This window comes from Vidua macroura, chromosome 10, assembly GCF_024509145.1.
Source record: "Vidua macroura isolate BioBank_ID:100142 chromosome 10, ASM2450914v1, whole genome shotgun sequence".
NCBI classification, from domain to species: domain Eukaryota; kingdom Metazoa; phylum Chordata; class Aves; order Passeriformes; family Viduidae; genus Vidua; species Vidua macroura.
In genome coordinates, this window is record NC_071580.1 from 17,016,194 (window position 1) to 17,043,538 (window position 27,345).

General features: G+C 42.4%; 2 protein-coding genes across 3 annotated transcripts; one reads left to right on the forward strand and one right to left on the reverse strand.

The window, feature by feature from the left end:
- The first annotated feature begins 3,513 nt into the window (after positions 1-3,513).
- On the forward strand, positions 3,514-8,043 carry CCDC195 (coiled-coil domain containing 195). The gene is made up of 3 exons (XM_053985874.1): positions 3,514-3,763; positions 5,162-5,423; positions 7,911-8,043. The coding sequence occupies exons 1-3, from the start codon at positions 3,514-3,516 to the stop codon at positions 8,041-8,043; spliced, it is 645 nt and encodes a 214-aa protein (XP_053841849.1).
- A 1,767-nt stretch (positions 8,044-9,810) lies between these two features.
- On the reverse strand, positions 9,811-26,134 carry LOC128812065 (guanylate cyclase soluble subunit beta-2-like). 2 transcript variants are annotated; one of them, XM_053986217.1, is made up of 14 exons: positions 25,914-26,134; positions 25,560-25,720; positions 25,034-25,133; positions 23,696-23,916; positions 23,503-23,608; positions 21,736-21,839; positions 20,051-20,267; positions 18,154-18,474; positions 17,283-17,431; positions 14,935-15,081; positions 14,500-14,654; positions 12,827-13,041; positions 12,616-12,738; positions 9,811-11,905 (listed from the first exon to the last, which is right to left on the reverse strand). In XM_053986217.1, the coding sequence occupies exons 1-14, from the start codon at positions 26,080-26,082 to the stop codon at positions 11,754-11,756; spliced, it is 2,340 nt and encodes a 779-aa protein (XP_053842192.1). In that variant the 5' UTR covers positions 26,083-26,134; the 3' UTR covers positions 9,811-11,753. The 2 variants fall into 2 exon arrangements, with proteins under 2 accessions (XP_053842192.1, XP_053842191.1); XM_053986216.1 differs by lacking the exons at positions 25,560-25,720; positions 25,914-26,134 and adding an exon at positions 25,308-25,361.
- Between the last annotated feature and the right edge of the window lie 1,211 nt (positions 26,135-27,345).

Below are 27,345 nucleotides of genomic sequence, written 5' to 3' on the forward strand. Positions count from 1 at the left end.
TGATGTGGCTGCCAGCATGCTGGGCTCAGGTGAGGAAGGACCTTGCAGACTTGCATGTCCCACTGCATTCAAGCTGTTATTTGAGTGCTCAAAAGAAAATGCATTCAAGTTGAGCATCAATCTTAAACCTGCTGCTGAGCTTCAGTCAATGGGTTAGGCCAAGTAAAGTATAGGGATAATTTAAAGGCATAAAGGTCTAAATGTCTCAACTTTGAGAAGAATGAAAGGGGAGAAATGAAAATTGGGAAAAAATATAAGTTTTCTTCTTAAATTTACTGTTTACCTCTTACTTTACCATTTACATGGAGAAGCCATTGAGAGAAAGAAAATATGGGATCAAATTTGGACATTAAACCTATTCAGTCTTTTCAGATGTACAGAAGGAAAATAATCAGAAGTGCATCAGCAAAACAGAATCAGCACACACACAAAAAAATTGTTAATTTTTAAATCCACTGAAACATTATTTTTTACCTCCTTAAGTTGTACAGCCAGTTTCAGAAGAGAATCAGACTCTTTTGCACCACAAAGAAGCATAAAACATGTCAAAGTCAGAAATCAAGCAAGGAGGGACTCAGGGCACAGCGAGGTTCTTGCACAGTGAGAATTGGAAGGGTTGGCATTGACCCCAACCAGAGTTGCTGTTCCGCTTTTGTCTGGTAATTTTTTATAGGATGCTGTGATAGTTTTTTATCCAGTGCTGCTGATGTTCAAGGCTATTTAGCAGCAAACCTTCCCAGAGACTCCAGCCCTGACAGAGATCTGAGCTTCAGGTTTGCTGCTGGGATGATGGACCTGTGAGCTGTTCTATTCCCCAAGATTTCCTCTTGGGGCAGGTGGGCTGCTGTGCTTCTCTCCCATCCTCTCCCAGCGAGGCTGGAGATGCAGTGCCGGTACTTGTGCTCTGTTGGTCGGGTTTAGCCCCAGAAAAGGGAGGCTCTGTCTTTTTGCACAGGGACTCCCGTGCCACTGGGAGGCAGGACACACCTCCAGCTGCAGCATGTCACAGAAAACATCCACACACCCGCTGCTGATGGATTTTCCAGGACAAAACCTTGTGGTAAGCTAAAAAAAAAAATCATTGCACTAGAGTAGCAATGAGTCCTTTCTGATTTTTTTTTTATCTCACTAACCTCAGGGGAGCAAGAGGGATTTGGCAAGTGAGACAGCTACAAAAACTGTTCAGCAGTGGTGGTGGCTGTGCAGGTGCTGTTTCCTGCTGGTGGCAGTTTTCACACTGTCCCTTCCCAGCTCTCAGTGCAGCCCTTCCCCAGGGAGCCCCTGGAGCAGCCGTGCACACACAGCTGCTGCACGTCACCGTGCTGGGCAGGGGCAGAACAAAGAGCTGGGCTCCCCACACTTTGGATGAAGATGCTCCACAAGGTTTCTGGGTTTTGTTTGCAGGTTTTCTGCTGCGGTACTATTTGGTATGCAGTTTGTACAGTCCACTGAGATGGAGCACATCCACCAGCAGCCACACAGAGATATTGCTATGGGGCTCCTAGCAGAGAGCTTCGGATATGTCTGAGGCTGAAAACAATTTCACCTGGGTCCATATCCTACCAAGGACAACTTGCTAAAGCATCTCAGGTGTGAGAAACTGCCCCTTCTGTTAAAGCTGAGGTGTTTTAAAGCAAAACCCACACAGTTATAGGTGTCTGCAGTAGGTTCAGGCAGGCACACTGAAGGCATGCTCACCAAAATGTGCAGCCTGCAAGCATGCCATGGCTAAGAGACACCCAGTATGCTTCCCTCTGTGGCACACAGAGCAGCAGCATCCAGGAGCTGGCAGGGTAAGCACACGTCTTGGACCTCACTGAATTTACAGAAAACAAGTTTGGGTGCATGGAGCTCTTTCTGTTTTCAGGAACACACTGGTCAGCCCAGTGGCAAAGGCAGCTTTGCCAGGTTGTGATTGTCTGAAACTCCTGAGTCACCTGGCCCTTTCAGCAGGGGCAGCTGTACAAGGTTACAAGGCAAAAGTAATTTCCTCAGATGTTTCTGATGCATCAAAAGGTCTATGCCTGCTCCAGTCTGGTTCCAGAGGAGCAGATGTCTGCATCTACAGCTGGGGTAAGTTAATTGCTGAGCTGGTAAGTGTCCCCTGCCCAGCTAAACCTGCAGGGTCAGCAGCAATATTATAATTACATATGGGTGCTGTCACTGCTCCAGTGTCTGATCTGCTTGCTGGAGAAACAGACCCATAATGCTCCCTACACGTTATCCCCAGCACAGAGGCACCTACTCTATTATTTCAGCCTGGGTGCAAGCCCAAGAAAAATGCATGGGTGCTGTGGGCTTCATCTGCAGCCTGAGAACCCACATTCATTTCACCTCTCTGCCTGCAGCCTGAGCCATGCAGAGCCCTCTGGAGAGATTCCCAGGAGGTGACAGCGGGGCTGATGCTGGGCAGCAGCACCTCCCCATACACCCACAGCCCTTCTGACACCTCTGGAAAAACACAGACTGAGTCATCTCATGTTTGAAGCATCTCACAACAGTTTTTCTTTCTTCTCCCAGCCTCCAGCAGCAGAGTGGGAAAATGCACACAGATGAAATGTTGGGTTTTTTTTTTTTTTCCTCTCTGTTATTCCTGAGTCACTGTTGAGCTATTGGGAAGTGAAGGGCCTCAAAGCAAAAAGTGTGTTAAATTATTTCCCTGGTGACTTTCTGGCATTCTCAGTTCTGTATTTTAAAGTAGGTTTTGGGGAGTGAGAAGACTGCTCCACAGGTTTTTGCATCTTACTGCCAGAAGAAAGATGGCTTTAGGGACTAGGTGATGAGAGAAATACGGGGATTGTGTTTCTCTTGCTAATGCAAGAATCATGCCTGGTCTGTCTCTCGTTACACTCCTGGGTGCTGGTGCCAGAGCTGCACTCCAGTGAGCCTCCCTGGGTGCCCAGAGAGGGCCCAGGCTCTGCTGCAGCCTTCCAGGAGAGCTTTGGTGTTCCTGCTTGTCTATCACAGCTGCTGGCATGTGTTGTTAATAGCAAGTTCTTGCACTCTATCAGCTTTCATTTAAAAATTTAATTTTCCTGAGAGAAATTACTAATTCTGGAATTGAAATTCCAGATACACAGAGCAAAAAAGTGTAAATCACACCGTGTTAGGGAAGAGATGAAGTGCTGCCCAGCAAAGGGTGACTCTCTCTGTGTGCCACGGAGGTGATCACTGGCCATTTTGGGCAAACCAAAGGAAATGGGCTCTGTCCTCCTCAGCGTGCGGAGAAAACCAAGAGGCAGGCGAGGGGCGGGCGGGTTTCTCCCGGGGCAGCGATGCCGTGTTGACAGTGATTTGTGCGGCGGGGAGAGCCAGCTCTGCTCTGAAACGCGAGCCCCGGATGAATAAATCATGGCCCTCTCTTGGCAACTCGACAGCTCGGTCCAGCCCCCCCCCAGGGCCGGGATCCGGCCCGTGCTGGGCGTGCCGGGAGCGGCTCCCATTGCCCAGGGGCTCTTAAGGGCAGGGTCTGCCCGCGGCCGGCTGAGGAGCGGCTCCGCAGGGCAGGACACCATGGAGGGGAACACGCACCTCCTGCAGGTCATCCGCAAGATGCGTTCCCAAATCAACAAGCTGGAGCGGGAAAACAGGGCCCTGAAGGGAGAGCTGCGGGGCTGCGGGCAGACGGCGGTGCCGGCACGGGGAGATGGGAGCGGCGCTGCGAGCCGATGGGAGCTCGCCCTTGGTGCCGCGGGACCGGCGGCATCCCCAGCATCGCTGCCGGGCGGCGCCGCGGCCGCTCCAGCGCCGAGGGAGCACGCAGGTACCGGCGAGGGGGGCTGTCCTGGCACTGCCCGTGCAGGGTGTGCCAGCCCGCAGGGAAGGGGAAGGAGCTGCCAGCTGCCTTCTGGTTAACTCCATGAAATGCCCTGGCCTCATTCTGTGCTCACACCAAACCCACAGCACTGCGTGTCTTGCTCTGTGGGCTTTTCAGGGTGCATCCCCCACAGCTGAGCTCAGTGGAGTATTTTGCTGCTGCTCAAACAAAGGATTCAACTCAAAGAGTTCAGTTTGCTTCAGCAGAATTTGACTTTCTGCTTTGGATTTTCGCAGTGTGGATTCTCCTCCACGTGCCTGTCCCCTCTCTGTTCCAGGCAGAAAAGGGCCAACACTCATAACCATGCCATAACCCATCCTGCCTTAGTCAAAGATGAGAAAAATGCTACAAAAAATAACGGGTTGGCTGCATACATCACGCCAGATGTACAGTTTATTTTTGCAGACAACACAGTTTGTTCTTGTTGAGGCAGAGAGGGGTCAATATAAAGGAATACATTCTCTTCACAACTTTATCAGAGAAGAAAAATGGAAATATTCCTCAGTTGTAGAAGTCTGGTTGGGACTTCTGGAGGAATTAATGAAGCAGGAATCAGAGCAAAATGTAGCTTGGTGAGAAGTATTGGAGAAATGGCCCCACAAGTTTTCATGGAGACAAGTCTATGAGAAGGAATAAGATGAGAGGCTGACCAGCAGGAGTGGATTTTCATGCAGCCAGAGGAGTGCTGTGATGGAATAGTGGTTGTTGCCAATCCCACTGACCCAGTGGCCAGATTACCTGCCTGAAGGCCTCAGGCAGGGGCTGCTGGTGGCTAGGGATGTCATCACTTTGGGAACAGCTCCATGGTCTTTCAGCAAGGGGGAAAGCTGTGGAAAGTGCTTTCTAACCCTGTGTGGCTCTTCCTCTCCGGCTGCTTTCTAGGGCAAAGGGTAGGGCCTAAAGGGGCTGTCTGGCCTCCTCTGCCTCTCAGCTTCACTATATACAAAATGTTTTTGAGCCTCAAAAAAGTGATTAAAAATAGAATGGTAGATTTGGAGTTGGAAGGGACCTTAAATATCATCTAGTGCAAACACCCCTGCTATTAGCAGGGACAGCTTCCACTAGACCAGGTTGCTCAAAGACTCATCCATCCTGGCCTTGAACACTTCCAGGAATGAGGCATCCACAACTTCTCTGGACAACCTGTGCCAGTGCCTCACCTCCTAAAATCTCACATCCCCTCTTTTAGCTGAAAACTGTCCCCCCTTGTTCTGGCACTATCTGCCCATGTAAAAAGTCGCTCTCCAAAAATACATTGAGGGTATCTGAATTGTCTTTATTATTATTAATAGTAGTGTTAGTATTAGTATTGTTTTTATCTCTGCTTTTTTCTCTGCTCCCCAGACACTGCCATGACTGTGAGACGCTACCCCACCGTCTCCCCAGCTCCTGCTCCTTCCAGCACAAGGTCCCACTGGGCTGGCAGGAAGCCTCCAAGCACTGGGCTCCTGGAGGTGCCAGGCAGTGCCCAGCCACCAGCCCCTCCTGCTGCAGCACAGCTCACCAGGGAAGAGGAGAAAGGGCTTGAAAAATCACCAGCCAGTTGTCTCTGCTACAGCCACTCCAGCAACACGAAGCTGTTTCAGGAGCATGTCTATAAGTGCCAGTAGGTTTGTTTGCCTTCACAGCACCGCCTGCCTGGGCTGGTCACAGGTTTCGCCTAATAAGATATATGGACTTTGCTCTGGGTTTTAGTATGTTATCAGCAAAACAGTTGTTTGAATGTATATGGGCAGACTGGAGACCTCTTCTGAGGAAGCTGTGCTCCTCCCTGCACTGCGTGAGGGTTGGCAGTGGTAGCTGGTTAAATTTGTTATAGAAAGGAGAGGCTGAGGGAGAGAGAAGGGGGCTGAAATCTTTGCTCTGTTAAAGCCAGGCAGAGTTTTGCAGATTGATGTGATGTTCTGACAAGCTAAGCTTGAAAGGGATTTTTAAACTTTGAACAAAAAACACGGAAATACCAAGGAACTCTGCACTATGCCTTTAGAAGTGTGATTACTGTGGCTCATGGATTTAGATGTATTGTATCATATTTCCCCTGTAACTGAAGCATTACAAGCTAATGCTTTCAGCCTTGAAAAAGTAGTCTGAGGACAGCTTCTAAATTAAGTGAAATGGCTGCTGGACCAGCCCTCAGTGTCTCTGCTCATTGATGAGAAGCTTTCCAGCACAGGACAACAACCACAGGTAGAACCAGCAGAAATGAGACTGTGATATATGATAGCCCAGCCACATCCTGTTGCTGATATATCCATCTTGAGAATTCATGCTGATTCCTGGGTTCAGCCCAATCATGCTGTGCTCAAAAGGACAATCACCCAAATGCCCTCAAAGCATGTGTTTGAGCAGGGAGAAGCCTGCCTGTGTGTGTTGTGGGACGGGACTCCAGTGGCCATCCTGGGGGCCGACACCTGCTGTGCGTTGTGTCACCTGTGTGGAGGTACCTGTGCTTGGCACATCACAACAGCTTTTATTCTGTCCCCCTAAATCCTCAGAGCAGAGCAGTGCCCAGCCCCTTGCACTCCCTGTGCAAAGCCGATTTGGGGCCCAGCTCCTCTCTGAGAGGCTGCAGGGGACAACAAGGTCAAGCTTTAGAGGCACCTGGGTTTCCTTGTAAGGGCATTTCAGGGTCAGACGTTTTACAGCAGTTAGACACCTAAATTTAGTCCGTGGCAGGGAACTCGGATCGTTTTGCAAAGCACCCTGGCCCGTAACTCTGGATCTCGGCGCACGCCCCGCTGGCTCCAGGGACCCTGGGGGCTCTCGGTGCACAGGGACACTGCGGGGTTTGCCTGGAGCCAGCTCGCGTGGAACGTGTGCGAGGGAGCAAACCTCGTGCAGGCGTGGGATGGCAATGGCAAATACTGCTGCTTGCTCACGGGGGGAAAGAGCTTTGAAAGCAATCAAAATAGCAGCGCAGATCTGTTACATCGAATGCCTGGGGACCTGCCGGGTGCCCCGTGGCCAAACCACAGCAATGATGATTTTATCGCTGCCATTAGAGCTGCCTTGTCAAGCTGAACCGTGACTCATGTGCACTCACTGCTGGCTGCTTTAGGAGGAGAAGCGGCTGTGGAAAGAGCTTTGCACCTCACCCCCTCGGTAGGCTGGTTGATATCCTGAAGCACAAAGCTTTGTGTTTCTTACACCAAAAAAAAAAAAAAAAAAAAAAAAAAAAAAAAAAAAAAAAAAAAAAAATTTAGTATCTTTTATGGTCTTAATGGTGGATGCTTCCATTATATACTCAAATGTCTGATACAGACACCAATCTCAGCTTTTCACCAGTAAGGTAATTTGTAGCAATTAGTTCAGCAAGCTTATTAAGCTTAATTTTTTACAAGGATGACATTTTTGCTTTCCAGCATGCTGCTTCATGTCAGGTTTCCCTATTCTTAGTTTATTGTAGCTTCCTCACATTTTGCTCCAAAGCTATAATCCTGTATGTGATATGAATATTTTTTGCTTTAAAATTAACTCTATAGAAGTATCACCTTGAATTTATATAGAGTGCCATTGTACCCAAGTAATAAAAAAACCAGCACTGCTAACAAATCATCTCTAATTTGCATGTCTAAAATATTTTAATTCATATATGCTAAAGTATTATTTCTACCAAGGGATTCCCACTGTGTTTGGTAAATGAAAAAAATGAAATATTTAAATACAGGATAAGAGAGGCTGAGGACTCTTTTCAGGACTATTATACTAAAATTACTGAAGGGTCTCTGTAGGTGCACATGCACCCCAGGGTTCTGTGCACACACAGCTTTGTACACACGTCAGGCACCGATAGGGAGATGTGAGACTCGATGGAAAAAGGCAGATGCTTCCAGCAGAGAGCACCGTGCTTGGTCCTTTGGGATGGCCATGTGAATGGCATGAAATCCTGCCTCCAGTATCATGCAAGAGTTGAAAGCATTTACTTTTTCATTGCTGGGTCGGGTTGGTGGTTTTGTTTTGGTTTGGTTTGTTTTTTGGGGTTTTTTGTTTTGTTTTGTTTTGGGGTTTTTTTTGTTTTGGTTTTTTTTTTTTACTTTCTCTGCATGTTTTATACATTTGTAATCCTCATAATGATTTCTCATTTTTTCTCCAGGGGTAAAGTGAAGGCTGTGAGTTTCCTCTTACCAACAGATATGTCATCATTTGCTGAAAAGCAAGGTTCTCTCAAAAGCCCACAAAATCAGAGCACAAAACATCTGATGACCGTCACTGAAAAGGATATGTGAGCTGGTGAATTTTTAAAGGCCCATTGACTCCCGAGATAAATTGGCCTTAAATGATAGCTGTGTGTCAGGTTCCTCTCCTGCAAAACGTTTTGGCAGGATGCCCACAGAGCATCACCCAGCCATGTTTTGGGTCACTGGCCTGATGTTCAGCATGGAAATGAAGCCACAGCAAAGCCAGCTGGAAGCCCAGGCACTGTGATGAAACCACACAAAGCAAAGGTGCCTCCACCAAGCGCTTCTGTGCAATGTGTTCAAGGACCCCTTCCCTCAGGACTGTGAGCAGGGTGCTGAAGCTGAGTTTGGTGTGTTTGTCACAAAAAGCAGAAACTGTGTCACCGCTTGTGTTTGCTGATTCCCCTGACAGAAAGGTGTCTGATGCAAATGACAAAATAAGAGCTATCTAAGAGCCTGTGAGGTTTTCTCTGTAGGTAAAACTTTCAAGCTTCACTAATACAGCAAAGTTAAGGAGTTATTACAGAGTCAGTTAATGTTGCCCTGAATTTCTGCAAAGCTTGGCAATGAGTTTATGTCCTTTTGGGGTTCACTTCTAACAGAGCACAGGGGAGAGTAAGTACTTATTGGTATGAAAATGTGGCTGCAAATCTGCTTCTCACATGGTGTGCTCATCCAGCTGGAGACTAAAGGCTGGACACCAAGTCAAAATAGGAAGAACTGTGAATATCAGAATTTTTTAGGAATGGCTTCTCAGCACAGCTCAGATCAAAAATCATTAGCAGAAATTCAGCAAGCAATTACAACATAACTATGAGATAGAACTACAGACAGCTTGTAAAAAATGAGCAGTGCTTGTTAGTCTAATCATATAAGTGAAGATAACATTCCATATGTTTATTTTGATTACTGCTATTTATGGAATCAAAATACTGCACACTGCTATTTCTTTCTGTACAGGAAGCACTGATGATTAAATATTGTATAAAGAATACATGAATAGATGTTTGTACAGATAACTTTAAGGAAGATTTTAATCTCATTGTCTACTCTTAAAGTCTTGCGTTTTCTAAGGTGGAAGCAGAGACTTAGTAGAAAAAAAACCCTCTGGATTTTCCATGATGTTGTATACTTCTGTGAAATAGTGTGTTTCTTTTTTCATTTTGAATTTCACCATAGTTTTTTTAGATTCAAGTGTGATTTTAATATATTCTCACCACTGAAGTAATAATTTCAATTTCACTGCTATTTTATTTGTGTATTTCTATGTTCAGCTTGGATCCATACATAATTGCATTGTAATGTCAGAAGTAATGAATTAATGCAAACGAGGTTCCAGTTTGGAAAGTTTACTAAACAGCCCATTTTAGAAGGCTTTACAGAGAAGGTTTTATTAATGTTTTAAGGAAAGCATCATTTGTGGGAATTAAACACTGCATATATGTTCAATTAAGCACCTAAATCCAGTTGTTTTCCCTCAGAAAAGTAACAAAAGTCTTTGAAAAATCTGGCCCTGGGACCTTTAAGGTACCCAAACTTTTACAGTTAAGGTTTTAACACCAGATTTAATGGGATTTGGGAATCCATATGTTTTAGAAAGCTTTCAAAAGTCTCAACTTTTAATTTTTCTAAGCTTCCATGAAGCAGCGGTGGGAATTCTCTTCTCCCACCCTTTTTGTGTCAAATTTACTGTAGATATGTGACTGACACAAAGACTGGGCACTTCTGTAGGCCCAGAGGAAAAGGAGAATAGAAAAGGTGGAAGGGAAAAGAGGGACAGGAATCAAAGTAATCACTGACAAATGGCAGTCGGTATATTAATGAAAAGATTTATTTTTGAATTATATTTTTGTAGTCCTTAGAAGTGTCTACAGATTTAAGAACACATGATGATGCACAGGCACATTAATTTTTAGAAGCAGTTGTGCAGATTTGAGCCAGCTCTGCACCTCCAGGAGAACCAGGTTGTAGCAGATGCCACAGAGAAACCACTGAGCACACCATTTTTACCACAGTACAGCATGAAGTAACTTACCATGGGGCACTTACTGGCAATTAAAACATTCCAATATTAAATACACATTGATTGTTCAGAGCAAGAAGGGCAGGTTTAAGCAAAGCAAGTGTTAAATTGATCTCTTCTGGAGGAAGCTAAGCCAGAGCATGTGCTTATGAGGTGCTCCAAAAGCTAACAGGTGCTCATTGCATGGGACCCCACCTGGCAAACCCCCTGGAACACCTCTTTAGTGGAGAACAGCACCAATGGCTTCACTCTGTGCATTCTCCTCTGCTGCTCTAATTGCACTAATTGTTCCTGTAGACTGAGCTGCTGAGCTCCTGTCTCAGAGATTTGAAAAAAAAAAAAAAATCTAACCAGGTGAAATTTCATCTGGCTATACTATAAAGAGGAGGAGATGCCTTTCATCAGTCTTAGCTCTCTGTCTGGTGTTTAAAGAGCCTCGCTCTTGCTGCAGAGACAGAGGTGGAAATATGATGCTCCAGACTGTCAGAGAGGAGTAACATTATCACCTTCTCCAGTGAGTTCTTGCCCAGAGTTCACATTGGTCTCATGCCTGCATCCTTAGTTGATGAATATACAGCCAAAGGTAATAAATCAGTGTGCAGGGCACATCTTCTGTCAAAGTCATCCACTTTGTCAAGCTCCATTTATAGGAGTGAGAGCACAATTTATGATGCACCAAGTTGTCTATAACTTTTATATCCATTGTAATTTTGCTCCTCTCTCTGAAATCCCTGACAAATGAGCTTCAATTTTTCTCTCCCATTTTTGATCAGGAATCTAAGAATATATCAGCACAGAAGTATTTCAGTTAAGCAGCCTCTGATCCCAGGTAATGTTGATCTCTAATGCTGTTTTCAATGATACTAGCAACATTAATTCCAGCACTGACAGTCTCTTTGTGCAGTCCTGAATGTTTTGGGTTTTTTGTCTAGCTGGGGTGAAAAAATGAGAAACTTGAAACTCATTTGAAGGTCTCAAATAGGTTGTAGGCCTTGAACAGTCCTTCAGTGTTGTGACAAATCTGATGCTTTGTAACTCTACCATTTCCATGTCCTTCTATGCACAATATGTATGGCTGGTTCAGAGATCACAGGTGCTCTTTTTTACTGTTGGCTGCTATCAAGTACACATTATTCTCTCTTCAGGATGCAAAAGTAGAGGTTATTTTAGATCCATCCTGCACTTGTACTTCATAATGCCTTTACCCAACCAAAGATTAGTTAAGAAATTAAGCTGTTATTGCAGTTAAAACATAGGTGGAATGCTGCTAACCTTACATGGGGAAGTTGTTGGCTGTGCTGGAGTCAAGACAGATGGTCACTTCAGGGAATGTTTCTTTTATGGCAAGTGCTCATTTGAGTAGGAATATTTCTAGCTGGATGAGTCACCTCTTTCTCGATTGCTGCATCAGATACCAACACATGATTTTTACACAAGGATATTCAAAGATGTGGCACAGGCTGAAAATCTTCATCTATATTATGCAAAAATGCATCTTCAAAGCATCCTGCAAGGGTTTCTTTCTCTACTGGGAGTACTATATGGCCCATGTAGATGGATTAAAAAAATTTCCTCCACTGTTTTATTCTTACTGAAAACTGTGATGAAATGTCTTTTTTTCTTTTTTTTTTTTTTTTACAAAATCATGTGCTACTCATGTACAAAATCAGTCCCATAACAGCAAAATGCACAAAATCATAATAAAATTTCTCTGTTTAATGTAAAAGTAAGAAACTTAGAGTAAAGTGCAAAAATTAGAGCGAACATTTCTATTCTGTGGCTCTTCAGCAGCAGGTTTGACTCTTCCCTGGTTTGGAGGACGAGGACCATCATCTGCATGCTGGTTGCCATGGAGACTCCCATCACTTTTGGAATCACAAGTTTTGCCTGAAAGGAAACACTCCTGCACTGTGAGTTTTTAAGACCAGAGAGGTTTCTGTTTGTCAGCACACCACATACTAGATTAACCACCACATCTAAGCAGGTGGGAGGGAAGGCAGTAAAATATTTTCTAGTAATTAGCGACAACATATTTAGTCTGTTTAAAATCTACAAAACACATAAATAGAACTACAAGACTTGCTGCATTAGATTAGGTTGTTATGGCATCAGATCTGCTATCTCAGTATCAGCTACTTCAAAGGAGAATGAACTTTGGTCACAGAACATGAGCATGGCAATAAATCCTTCTGACTCCTGCAGCAGGCAGGACTGAGGTCTCTCTTGAGTTGGTAAGGCTCCCCCATAACTACGTCTTTCCTAGGAAAAAAGGTGTACATGAACAGTTCATGGGTCTGTCCCTGTGAAGAGCTGTCTAATGTTTATCTATTCTATTTGCACTCCCAAAAGGGCTCTGGGGTTTGACAGCTCTGTCAGCTTCTTTCTCACAAGTGCAAACCAACACCTGGGATTGCTCCAAAGGTAAAATTTGTATGGCCCTAAAGATTGTGCAGAAGGGCAATGTGTATATGTTGGCATGAATTTCTGGCTTGACAAAACTATGGTTATTTAGAAGATGAATATAAAGAACTTGCAAGATTAAGCCTCAGTTACTTCCTAGTTCTGTGGTCTTTGTGAGATGGTAACTAAATAGCTACCTGTTAAATCTCCAACTTTCATCTGATTTCTTCTTTTGAGGCTGTTTTGTGCATCGGTGGGGCCATCAACATACTTCATTGCAATAGCTGGGGTTTGGTCCTTCTTTTGCTCAGTCTGAGTAGCTGAAAGAAGAACACAAAAGGACATTTAATTGGATTCTATTAATGTTCATTTGTTCAAGGAAGAAAATATGTGTTGAGTTGACTCTACCTGGCTGATGAGAACTTGGTATAGTTTCAGTCTTGCCTTCTGGAAAGGACTGAACAGATTCATGGCCAGAATCTAAATCTTTCATTGGCCTTCCCATAATCTCATTCTCAGTTGCAGATTTATTTCTAATGAGGAAGTATGTGTGCATTTTCCCTTTGCCTTTTACTTCTATTTCTCCTCTTTCAGTAATCTCAAAATTCTTGTATTTTAGGCACCTAAAGTATCAGAAGCAAAATGACACATGAAAATTCAATACAAGTAAAAATGACACTGATGTTTTAAAAGAGCTGAATGACCAAATCACAACAGTCAGCGAAAAAGTCTCAATTTGTGAACAACCGAGGATTTGTTTCAACTGTTGATTCAAGCCTGCTGTGCTTTCATAGCATTACACATACAGCCTGATCAAAAAATACTGAATCACATAGTCAAATATTTCAGTAGGGTGGAGGGTTCTTATTTACCAGTAAACAGAAATTAAGAACTGAGGCAGCCAATATCAGCTAGACAGAATTATCCCCAGTCATTTCATCAGAGAAGTCAATCAGGTCTGTCAAGCATGATTGACTAATTTATTTTACATCCAGACTTGCTATTCCCAATTGCCTTTTTCATGTGTCCAAAAATGGCCATTTGATTTTCTCTGGGACCAACATGAGGCTGATCAGCCTGCAGTTTCACCACGTCACCCTTGCCATTTTTCCATACAGCTGTAGCTTTCTTCAGCTGCTACGGTGCTGACAACCATGGCCTGTCAGAGCTGACAGCCAGCAGCTCTGCAGTGCCATCACCCAGCTCTCATTACCTCAGATCCCTTCTGCTCCCATGTATTTCTGTAGACGGAGATGTCTCTAAAGACCTCTGATCCTCTTCCAGTACTCATAGTTCACCTACTCCTTGTACCCTGACTCTTGGTGCAGGGACCTTGAAGATCTTGTCAGCGAAGACCAAAGCAAGAGAGGCCTTGAGTAACTCAGCCTTTCTTCAGAGCACTGTCACTAAATCACCTGTCACAGCAGGTCCATGTTTCTATTTATATTCTAACACTGAAGAGCTCCTCTGACTGCCTTTGAACTTTGTTTCCCATTTCAATGCCAGCTCATTTTCCCAACATCATTCCTATGTGCCCAGACAATGTTGTTGTACTCCTTCCTTTGTAGCTTGTCTTTGCTTCCACTCTTTCATACATGTTTTATGCATACATAAAGTTCTTGGAAATGTAGTATTAATTTTTTACTAACATGAGTTTCTGGAAAGTAAATTACATCATGAAGAGGATAGTTGTTTATGCAGTTAATCCTTAGTAAGTGTAAATGAAACAGTTTTGCTACAAATTATGGTGCTCAATCAGAGATTTTAAGCCTTTTGTTATTAAATGTTCTAAATGTTCTATCATTTTAGCACCTACATTAATTTATCAGTATTTCCAAATAGGTTATCACCATTTTTTTAAATATTTTGCTCTCTAGGATGGAGACTCTCAAACCTATGCTTCTATATATAAGTACATTTGGAATAATTAGGAAAAAATAAGACTTTTACAAGCAGTGACTTCCCTTTACAAGCTGCTTAAATGAGTGACTAAGCACCATTTACACTGAAAGGTGCAGCTGCCAAGGCAGTGGATTTTAGCATGGGCTTGAGCAGGTAAGGTTTCCCTCAGAGTTACTCACTGATAGGCACTGGAGCTCAGGTGGATTTTGCTGGGGACGCCGTGGCTCTCCATCCGCGAGGCGATATTCACCGTGTCTCCAAACAGGCAGTAACGAGGCATCTTTTCTCCAACAACCCCCGCCAAGACAGGACCTGTATGGATCCCAACTCGAATCTTTACAAAGATAAAACACCCCCCAAAAATGTCACTTGTTATTTAGCATCTTTCTTAATGCTATCCAGCTACCGAAAAGTTCATCTCAACACAACACTGCACACCAGTATGATATCAAATACCCACAGGGAGAGGCTCCTCATGGAAATGTGCCCGCGTGGGCCTTGCCCAAAGCCAAAGAGGAGTCAGAAGCAGCTCTTTGAGGTGCTGCTGCAATACATTAACCAGAAGCTCAGCACAAGAAGCAGACAGACACACATGCACCTTTGTGTTAACTTACTTGGATAGGATTTCCAGAAACTGGGTTCTGTACTCCTTTGGCTGCCATTATCATGCCCAAGGCAAAATTAGCAACTCGCTCTGCGTGGGTGGGTACAGGCACAGGGACCCCCCCTACCACCATGTAGGCATCTCCAATCGTCTCCACCTTTAATTGAGAGGGACAAGCACATGAGCATCTCACTCAGGGTAGTGTTTTGCTCTTCAGGGCTCTTCTCATCTGCACCAACTGCCCCTTTCTCTTAAAAGATGCTTCCAGTCACTGAAAAGGTTTAGCACACATGAGTTTCCTTGAGATGGAGAGCCTTTCCTTCACTCCACGCTACAAATTTCATCGCATTCTGTCCCTGCTCACTTGACCCACTTTAGATATCAGTGTGAGAGACCCTAAGGAGAAAGGGCTGCTGTGCAAGTGTCAGACTGTTTGCCTTCCTCTTACCCACGGCAGACCTGGGTATATGCAAAGAGCTAGCCCGAGGCACAGCCTCCTGAGCCAGGAGGTTACCTGAGAGATGAGTGCTGCTAATTAGCTCTAATTCACAATCAGAGCTAAATGCGTATTTCTTCTTTGAGAGAGATTTATTTTTTAAAAGTCACAATAAAGCAAGGGATCCCATTCACTGTTGATTATGATTAAGGAGTTCACACAAAATTAAGGAACCTCCAGTTTCAAGGATCTCACAGAACAGAGTGTGAGCTAAACAATTTGGGAGCATCCTTCCCTACAACCAGCTGTTTTCCCACAACAGCTGCAGCCTGCGAGACAAATGCTGAAGGGTTTGTGCTCCTTCAGGCATCCAGTCTCCTTGAAATACATGCTAAAGTACCTGAGAAATACTTTGCATTTTGTTCTCATACCAGAAATTTTGCTGGGAATAGAACAGACCTGTTTGAAACAGAGAAACCTTAAATGTTCAAAATCCACTGTAAAAGCATGTTACACGATAATGAATTTTTTTAAACTGCTCTTATGAGGTTTCACCAGCCCATTTATCATCAGTAAAAAAGAGACCTTTTAGATTAGACTAATTGGCTTTCTTAAAAATTAACACCAATAGGAGAGTGGAAACATAATTTAATATTTGGGTTTATTCATTAACACAATGACTTAAAACAGTTCTGCACTTCAATCTCAAAGAATGTGTTCCTGTCCATGCTTTCTATCAGACAGCCAAACCCACAGTGATGCCAGAAATTTTCTGTAACAAATTAAAAACAATTGTAAAAAGCTACTAATGCAAATAAATACCCTAATTATTTTTCAGCCATAGTAGAAGATTTAATTTTACAAGATTTATTCATAACTTCAGATGTTTATAAGCTTGGGCCAAGTTTCTTTGATCAATGTCACTATTCCATTGCTTTCCCAATTCCCTGCAATAGTAATCTCATCCTTGCTCTCTGTACCCCAGTAACTTCCTTCAATATTAATAGGAGTTATATACAGGCTTCAAAAGAAGATTATTATAGTGACAGATCATTTACTTATGATGGATGATTTAGATAGAATATGATGCTAATTCATCCTGAAATCTGTGGGCCACATCCTGCATTCTTCAATTATTGAATACAGATTCCTTGCCAAGGAAGAAATGCTTCTGATTTCCCAGTACAATTTATTGTGGGATGAACTGCAAGCCTTGCCTGAGCAAAGAATAAATGAGATTTGGATTTCACCCTTTACTATTTCTGCCTTCCTAAATACTGAATGAGATGAGGACAGACAGAAACTTAGGAAGTGTTCTTCAGCACATCAAATCTGGTACCTCTGGAAGTGTTAATAACACACTTATTATAGGCCAGCCAGGGCTCTGATCTTTCCAGCACAGTTTGGAGACCACATGTACAGTCCAGGTCTAATTGATGCTCTGTGGGGGTTAGCAGGAGATAATACCATTGCTGAAGATCTCCATGAAACAGAAGTCTAGCTATTGTCTGGGTATTGTCTATAATGCTATTTCCCACCCAAAGAGACAATGACAAAGTGACCTGTTTACAAGAGGTTCAAATAAAAGAACGAGGCAAATTATTCATATTGGATAGGCATTTGAGAAAGGAGGGAGAGAGAGATATATGAAAGAAGAGCCATTCTGGCATTAGCATTGTGGAAAGAGACTTTAGCCTATGATAGAAGTTGTGTTCCTGTCCAATAATGTCCACTTCTCCCTGTTTTTCAGTTTGTGTGGCCACTACAAATAGGTAATACTTTATGGTTTAACCAACAATCATGCTGTGGTGAAGAGGATTTAAGTACACTTAAAACCAACACAAACAAAAACCCAAACAAACAACAACAACAACAACAAAAAAACAGCAAAATTTCTGCAGCCTTTTTTGATCAGTACCTACCTTGTACACATCATGCACTGTGGTCAGTCTGTCAAATCTCAGGTACATTGAATTTAACATGAGTACTATCTGAATAGGCTCACACTGGGCACAAATGTTGGTAAAGGTCACCACATCACTGAACAATATAGTGCACTCCTTGAACTCTCCTGTGGGCAGAAAGAGCAGTGGTATTTCTAATGGCTGGACAATCACAGTATCTGTTTGGGACTTTTTTGGAAAGATCATTCTATGGCCTCTCAGTTGTAATAAGCACACACAGCTGCTGAGATGAAGGAGAGGTGTCAGTGTAAGAGTGTATCAATACAGGAATAATTGCACATCTCAAACAACCCAAACATCTGAATGCACCATATACAGGAAAGACTTAACTCATTATCCCTAATTTCATGTATGAGCTTACTAAAGGGAATTTAAGCATATTATTGCTACCCTTAATAACAGTGGAGATCATCATGATCCTATATTTATAACTAGCATAGAGGTACTAGGAGAATTTTCTAGCAAAGACCACTAGCTTTATTCCCTTCACTTCTGAGGCCTCATTTTCCTGTATACCCATGTTAAAACAAAAATCTCAGATTAATGCTGAAACACTGAATTTTGTTCACTGAATGGGCAGCTACTACCACCTTTCACCACCTAAGGAACAATTTTGGCAAAGAGCTTCCAAAGCTTTCTTTGAAAGAATAGCCTAATTTTTATTATCAGTGAAATTAAGCGTCTGTGATCATCCTCCTATGCATGGAGGTCACCAAGCAGAGAATGGACTCCAGGGCAGTGGCAAAGGGGCTGTGCCAGCACCCCAATCTCTCTATCACCACCCCCTGTTGCACAGATCACACATCCCAAATGCATCCTGTTCATTCACCTGCCTCAACTCGCTTCCCCTCTTTCAGCTGGTTGGCCACGTGCTGGGGAAGCATGGCATAGAGCAGAGCTTCAGTCTTCTTCTTCTCCTCCTCCAGGTGCTTCGACAGGATCCGCAGCTCTTCCTTCTTCCTCTCCAGCTGGCTGGAGAGCTCCATCTCTGCCAGTCGCTGCTGATTGAGGAGAATCAAATCCCTGGTGACGTCGTGAGGGGCGATGTCTGCAATGTGCATCTGCCGCTCCTCCAGCTCGTGCAGAGTGCGAAGCAGAGGTGAGCAGAGGTACAGCATGCACTGCAGGGACTCCATCCACATCATCTGGCCTGTGTGGAACAAGTGGTGGCAAGGCTTTTCAGCAGTGTGGCCTTTCACAGGGTGCTCAGCATTACTGGTGTTAATTTTAGGGGACGAGTTCTAAGGTCAGTGGGTTTCTGTAGGGTCTGGATGATCACAGGAATTTATTTCCTAGGAATTCAAGGTGAACTTGTTCAGAGGAGCCAATAACAAAATTTTGGAACCCAGGAAGCAGTCACTCCTCATTGCAGGTGCTGGGCAGAGCCCAACTAGAATTGAAGTCCCTCCTCCTCATGAGGAACTCCAGTGCTCGCAACATCTCTCCTCTCCTTTCTGCTCCTCTCTGCATTTTCCCCTCCTCTTCTCCTAGTTCTTGGGCTGTTCCCAAAGCCAGCCAGTCAGAATCATGCACAGGGGAACTGAGACTCACGGTGATTAAGCAAAACATTTGAAGTTAAATTTCACAGTGCATAGTTTGTGTCCCAGTAAAGTCAATGGCACTTTCTTCCCTGGAAATTGGAGCATTTAGTTACTATCATAATCTAAATAAGCAGTAACAAAAATAAAGGTAAAAGGGATTTTTGGTGGGGAATCTAGTTTTTTTTTTTGTTTGTTTGTTTTGGTTGAGGTATTATTATTATTATTATTATTTATTTATTTATTTATTTATTTATTATTATAGTATTACTTATTAGACTTCATTGTTTTCTAAACAGCAATCTAGGAATTCCTATTTTTTTTCTTTCTCCCTCACTTCATCCCCAGGAGTACTGGATGAACAGCTTTAAAACTAAGAGGATTGAAACATCAGAAATACATGTGAACTAACCCCTAGAGCATAAGAGAAAGTACAACTGTACCCATGACTGGTCAAAGTTCCATGTTTTGGTAGCATACTTTTTTCAAGGTTGTCCCTAAATGCTTAATTTTTTTTTCTGAATCTCAGGAAAACAAGATTTGACACTCATTACATAAAGGTGAAAGGAGACAAGAGAAAATTAGGTGACATTACATAGTTCAGAAAAGAAAAACTGAAGTCACATAACAATTAAACTAAATGCCATTACAGTTAATTACACCAAGCAGAGGATCATCCCATATTCACTCCTCTCAGTAAAAATAAAGCAAATACAGTATCTTTTTTGCTGAGATAATTTTAACTGGTAAACTCTCTTACGTGTCTTTGGGGGGGTGTGTGAAGACAGAAATTAGAACCTGAAAATGTGCTACAAAAAATAAAAGCACAGAGAACGAATCTATTTTTAATCACATAGGAAACCCAGCCAGTAGCAAATCACTCCCCTCAAAGGCATAAATTAAAAACAAACCATGTATTCACATGTGGGTTTTGCAGCATCAGAAAATCACCATATTTCTAAGCCTTTCAAATAGGAACAGAGTGGTTGCTTCTGCCTGAAAGCCTTCAAAATCTGGTGAGGTGATAGCAGAATTTGTGTACAAGCATCTACTGCTTCTCTAAACAGAACCATCTAATCTCCTCACTGCCCAAAGGCTATTTATAGGACTTGAGTGAGGTCAGGAGTGCACCTCAGTGTAATTCCTGATTTAATATGAGCACTTATGCTATTGAAAATGCTGAAGTACCTCTTAGCTCTAGCATTGGCCGCTCTTTCCATGACTCAGGCATCATCTCTCTCCTAGTCTGGAAAACAAATTGGCTGTTGATGAATTTCTGAATGCTGGAGATGGTGAAGGGTACTTCTGGGTGAATGATCCTGAAATACTGATCCAAGCAGATGCCCATGGTCTGAAGGCCAGGTACAATCTTTTGAATGCTCACCCCAGCTTGCTTCACTTTGAGCTTAAAAAGAAAATATGGACCAATGTTACAATTTGTGTCCCTTTGGGTTCAGACCAAGCAACTGTTCATACATTTCCACATGCTTAGCCTTTCTAGAGCACGTGGCTTATTTCTGAGCAAAGTTTCTACCTTGTCAGAGTAGTACTACACAGCCCTGAATGCATGCTCTTCATAGCAACACAGAGCCCCAAGAAAGGAATGTTGTTATTAAAATGTTCCTTCCTGTCAATTGTGAAAAACCCCCAAAACTACCTGCTATTATCCCTGCTTGTTTTTGTGTAGGCCTCACAAACAGCCTTACAGGAAAATATTTGAGAATTTTGCAGGAGAAATTTTGAAATACCAGAGTGTTTTATATTCCAAAATGAAAATAACTGTGGCATAAAATGCCTTGGCAAATATTAATTTTCTAATAGAGGCCATGGGTTACTTTCTCTTAATGAAGTGTGATGGTTTAGTCATTTTCCTTTACTCTGCTGACCATACCTGAGCTCTTAAATTCTACAGAAACATTTTTCTCTGCTTGTCATTGAAGATCTGACCTGGCTGCCAGTAATGGGTGTAGGAGTTTTCTTCTTTGCACACTAGTAATTTTATTAAATTAAGCCTACTGGTCTTCTTGAAAGGTTTATTTTGGCTGATGTGGGCAGTGGCACGAAGCAGATTATATGCTCTGGAATCTCGATCAGCACGATACCAAAACATGTTCCCTGAGGGGAATGTATTCAGTGTTCTTCTGCTGTCCCATCCTCAGCTTCTCCTTTCTTTGCTTCTGTCTTAAGCCAATATTCTCTCCACAGGGTTCAGAGCAGGAGCACCTGCAGCTTGGTGGGAACCCAGGCGAGCTGGGAACAGCCAGAGGGCAGCCCTGCCAAGGGGCTGCAGAGGTGTGTGCACAGGAGAGACAATTCTGCCCCAGAAGGTAAAGAGATTTTTGGGTCCCACTGGGGCTGCATGCTGCCTGATGCAGTAGGCAGCTGGGCTTTCCCAGCAGAAGCATGTAGGAGTAGACTCAGGAAGCACATGGAGCCTCAGCTGCCAGCAAAGCCCTCAAAGCCTTGGGACAGATTAGTAACTGGGAGGAGAGCAGGAAACTGAAATGCAAAGCCAGTTTAAAGGGTGGGACATGTCTCTGGTATATCCAGGGACAGGAAGGTGACCAGAAACCTTGAAAAATTCTGCTCACTATTTGGTAACAGATAGACTGGTGCAATAAACCTTGCTGGCATATCTGCAGATGTTTCAGACATGGGGCCCTCAATGAATTCCAAGGAGATTCCTATCTGCAGTGATAGAGAGCATGCCTCTGTACAGAGTATTTGTGCAAATCCTGTAAGTGAGTGTACTCTGCACACTCTGTACCTACACACAGAGCACCTGCAGCAGAGAACTGTAGGACAGTCAAAACAAAGAGAAATTACTCTGAGGTTTATGGAAACTAAGGGCCCTGACCACATGCTTGTCCTACCTCTTTGTCAAAAACCATATGAAAAGGAAGTCCATTGCAAAATGTTTTTGTGTCAATCCAGAGGCTCTTGGGATAAACAGGATCAAATCCTCTCAGGAGCTTACCTGTGGTGAGATAAATGTGTAGTTTTTAAATCAGGCTGCACTTCATAAAACCAATCAGCATGACTTTTTATCACTCAGTGAGACAGGACCCTGTATCATAGTGGGTGAAGATAAAGCAAACAGTGTGTGGGCCCAGAAATGTGCACACATCTGTGCTAAATGCTCTGCAGTGTAATCCACAGCTGATCAGCAACTAATCTGAGTTGGCTGAGTGTTTAAAACTTAAGCACACGAAAAACACAGAGCACTAGATGCCTGAAATTATGCTGACAAAATAAGAATAGATGAACAACTGTAGATGTTATTTCTCTGTGAATCTGCAGATGCCATAGCAATACACCACAGGCACATCCCACAAAAACGTGCACAGAACTGGATTTAATACACTTTGCCAGCTACTAAAGAACACTAAGAGAAAAGAAAAAAAAAACAGTGTGACCTGGGTTTTAGTCTCCTATACAATAAACCATATGTATAATGTCTACAGCACAGAGACAGAATTACTGTTTGGTTTCAATTTTACTTACCCTGAGATTTTTTATAAAATGGTCACAAATCTACAGAGTAGTTTGTGCTTACTAGCAGATATTTTTGTAAAAGGAATACAATGGGTAAAATATCAAAAAAGCTCATCTTTTGAATGAAGCACCCAAAACCTTTGATCTTCATGGCATAAACTTGGATTCCCATAACCCACCAGAATCAAAAAGATGATAACTTCCAGTGATCTCTTTCCCCCTGAAGCTGGCTATGATAGTTATTCCAGTAAGTTCTGCTGAGAACAAATGTCCAAGTCACTCAGGAGAGTGGTGCAAAATATTGCAAACTTAGAACCTAGCTTTTAGACCTCTTACTTCTTCAGGGGAAGTCAGTGTGGGTTTGTAATTTATCAAAGTCTGGCTCTTGATAACTCACACCTATCGCTAAAGATTTTTTTTTTTTTAGTAATAATGCTAGTCTAAAATTTTATTTTGACAATATATTAATTTCTTACTTAGCATACCTGCCCTTGTAATGCATGTGACACTGCAGCAGGTAATACCAGGTTCAATTTTTCTCTCATCCCGGAATGCTGTCATCTTGGCAATACTGACCTAGATTCTCATTCCTTTTGGGGAATCAAAAGATCCTAACTGAAAAATTCCTTCCATTTTATAAACATATATAAGCATCTAATACATAAAGGCAAGAACAGAGATTACAAGATTAGCAGTACACTATTGGTAGAGGAGGATGTAATTTGGCTTTCAGAATTTACTACAGTAGATAATTTTGGAAAGGAGTAGTATCTACCAAGTTAAAAAAAACACTTTTAAATTCAGCATCTTAAACCAAGTGACATGAGAATGAAGAATCAAATTCGCCACACAGTGGCATTTTATAGAACACTTTTCAGATGAAAGCCCTGTTTAAGAGACAAAAGTGACAGGTCATATTCCACTTAAGTATCTGTCATTACTAAGCATGCTTATTATCTGCAATTTTTCTGTGATCATCAATGTCAAACTGAAAGAAACTTAACCAGAAACATTTTGAAAAGTTGCAGAGGAAATATAAATGGTAACTTCAAAATGGATGGGTGGGTGGGGATAGGGAGGCTTAATGACTTTCCAGCTGAAGAGATTCAGAAATGATGACAAGCTCTCTCTGAATGATCTCTCACCTTTTCCTAATGTGATTATTCCTCTTAATGTTTTCCAATGACTTTTCTTAGCAGGACAAACAGAGTTTCCTCTGTCACCATTTGCATTCTTGGCTTTTTCAAGGTCCTGTTGAAATAAATCCAAAGGGAAATTCAAGGGTGGTTTTATTTTAAATATATTTTAGTAATGTGGTGATAATGAATATTAAAATACCTCTTTATTCAGTTGGTTCTCAATTTGTTTTTCAGAGTCAACAAGACATTGAGATGAGGAAGAAAATTCATTTCTTTCCTTGCACGGAAATAGAGGGTTCTGAGTGACAAGAAAAACAATATGTTCTTTTTTCCCAGTTCTTTCCTCTTCTTCTGTTTGATTGACTATTTTCATTGAAATCTCAATGTTAAAAAAATCCAGGGCTGCTGCACCGATGATTCCTGAAGGGGAAACAAAAGACAAGGTATTGCCAAGAACAAAACCTTTTCAATTTCCATTTTAGAGGGCCCACAGTGGAATTTCACTGTTTCAGAAATCACTTTCCCAAAGAGCTCTGGAAGGAGAAAGCAACACAAGTCGTCCTTGCTACAGTTGCCATGATGAGAAAATGCTCATAGGAGGTCAGCTTCAAAGTTACTGCTGCTTTTGCCTTGGCTGAGGAAAATGCTGATTTTCATCCAGGAGCAGCTCAGCAGGATAGCTGAAGAATGTGTTCAAGTAGCCATAGAGCAATAATTTGAATTCCCATCAACCCAAAGAGTGCAGGGAGTCTAAAGAGATTCTGCTCTACAATCTATTTCAGTCATTGAAGAATATTGTATTTTGAAAGGAAGGAAATATCTTTCATGCAGATGCACAGTCAGTTCTCTCATTTCTGGTCAGGTGTTAGGCAAAATACTGGACATCTAAATGACATCAAAAGCTCTGTTCAAAATTCCAAATAATTCTGTGCTTCCAATATGAAATAAGTTTTGACAAAGGGGGAAGTTTTGATGAACTCCTAAGTTCAGCATCATTTATGAAAGAAAGGAATATGATCATCTCTTACAGACCTATAGCTCTCTAATGCTTGCACAAGCACAGCTCTGGAGATGCTGCTAAATGCTGGTAAAAGATTCAGATTAGAGCAGGGTTCAGTAGGAGTTCCACAGATTGGATCTACTACAGGGTGGATGGATGTCTTCAACTCAACTAGACTTTCTACTGCACGGTAATTTAAAAAGCACAAGTCACTGAGAATTAACAAACGGTTAGACACAATACACACCATGAACTTGAATTCTTCTTCCAGGGAGGGAATTCTATAGCAAGAATGGACATTTATGGCCTGGGTTGTCATATCCAAAATTTAATCAAATTTTGATGAAATTTACTGGGAGCTAGGAGGGATCAGGCAGTAGGGAAATATTGAGTTCAGAGTCTAGACACTGAACTCTACCAGACTTCAATTCCATGGCCAGGCCTTATCTGAAAAAAGATACCTGAGTGCACCTGCAAATATATGATTACTCTGTATATATATTGCACAGAACTGTACTCTGCATTAAGTCTCATTACCTGGCACAATATGGCACAGACCTCTTCTGTCTGAATAGTAATGTAAATGCATTGATCCATCTTCATTCTTTTCTACTCTAAAAGATGGTGCATTCATCTCCTGAAGAAAACACAAACAAATCCAAAACCAAAACCTCAATATCTTTTTTTCTGGAAAAGTCTACTTTTTCAAAAAGTAGACTGATAAATTCCACTTGTACAAAAGCATCTCATGCCTTAATAACATAAACTGTAATATAAATAAGCTGAAAAACAGAAAATTAAATATTCTCACCTGTGAATAAAAATCTGCTATGCATTAGAGCCAATGTAGTAAATAATTCCTAATGTTGAGGACTAGTCAAAACCAATAATTTTTAGAAATTCTCCTAACATTTGAAGTAATCTGTTTCAGAACACAGCAGAAGAGAACATGCTTTCGTGACTTCTTCCATTATTTATTCACACCTATGAGATGCTGTTCATTGTGTTATGAACTCTGGCAGAGTCCATCCATACCTGCTCAGCAGTTACTACTTGGACTTGCCTGGTAAGAAAGGGACAGGTAGCTGTGCAATGCATCCAGGTTCTCTATGAACTCATAGAGATTTCCACCCAGTGTCCTCAGCATGTGGTCATAGCCTGAGCGCTTACAGAATTCAAAGAAATACTTTCCAAACTCCCTCAGAACAGTGTCAGCAGGAACACCTGGCAAAATAAAGATACCTTAAGGAATAAGAAAGGTTTGGAAGTTCTTGCAATGCTGTCAGGTGGATTAAGATTGAAGGCAGAAAATTTGCAACATAGGGAAGACATTCTCAAGGGCGCAGGAGACAAAACCTGGGCTGCAGTCTCAGGCTTGACCCAGGATGATCCATTTTTGAGGCATGTTAACACATACCTAATACTTTGCAGGCTTTGTCGACAAGCTGCATTGTGATCTCATCTTTGTAAACCTCAAAAGTCAAGAAAGAATCCTGGACTCCAGCCTGCAGCCTACAACAGAGAAGACAATATTCTTGTCTCAGCAGTGTTGTAAATACAACATGCTTGGGTGACCCATCTGGCATTTCTTAAGTACTATTTACTGTGAATGCACTCCTCAACCTCCCTCAAGTGCTATATTGGAACACACTACTTCACCTAATGATGTAAGTTTAATATTAAATTGCTTTAAATTCATTAAATTGCTTTAACATGGCTGAATGGTGGCGTCCACCTCACCATTTCTGCTACTTCACATTGTGGTATTACAGTAAACTCTTTCAAGGATTAGGACATAATACTGTGGGGTGCTAGAGCAAGTGGAATCTTAGTTTGTCTACTGGTTTGTTGTTCAATGTGGCCACAGTATCAAGATCTTGGGGCTTCCCAAACCTGCTGATTTTTTTTATATTGGCGGTGGAGGGATTATATGGCACCTAAGTATCATTTATGTATCTTGGAAATACCATACAGGTCATAAAAACAAGACAAAAGCAGAGATGATGATAAGGCCAGATTGAATGGGACTTTGAGCAATCTGGTCTAGTGGAAGGTTCCCTGCTCATAGCAGGGGGATTGGAACCTATGAGTTCCAATGAGATCTAGGAGTCTATGATTTAGCTGCTTTTCTGAGTACTAGAATTAAACTGACTTTATATTAAGGATGACATCTTTTCAGTGTAATTACTTCTCGATATTGTCACAGTAAGCCAGCAAGTCTATTGCAAAATTGTCTATAAGACTAAATGTCATCTTTAATTATCTATGTGACAAATTAATTGGGACAAATTAGTATCAGAGGATGAAGTGTTACAAGGCAAGAAACTCTTGCTTTTGCCCTTTTAGTTACTCCTAATAATTACTTGAGATACACATCAGCTACCATTTACCAATAAGAAATTATATCCCCTGCTGCTGAATTGCTGAGCACTTTCTTTCAATGCACTACATTTATGGCGAGCACATTACCTTAATTTTTCCCATGTTTCTTCACCATACTTTTCAACCACCAAAGACTTCAGGCACGTGTTTATAAATCCATACTGCAAAAGCAAATATATGAACATGGAGAAGATGTACTGGTTTTTCAAACGCTGCCCCAACACACCACCTTTTTGTATTTCAGATTCCTCTGCTAATTTTATATTGCAAGAGAAAAAGTAATAATGCTTGACGGCCTAGAAAGAAAGTGATAGTGTTGGACAGCCATTATATATAGTAAACAGCGCAGCAATGCACAAGCATTCAGCACGGGAGAGCAAGCAGTCAGTGGTGTTTGGCAGAGAAGGACCGAGGCAGGGCAGGCCAGGGGTGCCCTGTGCCGCGGCTGCGGCCGGAGCCGGGCGCTG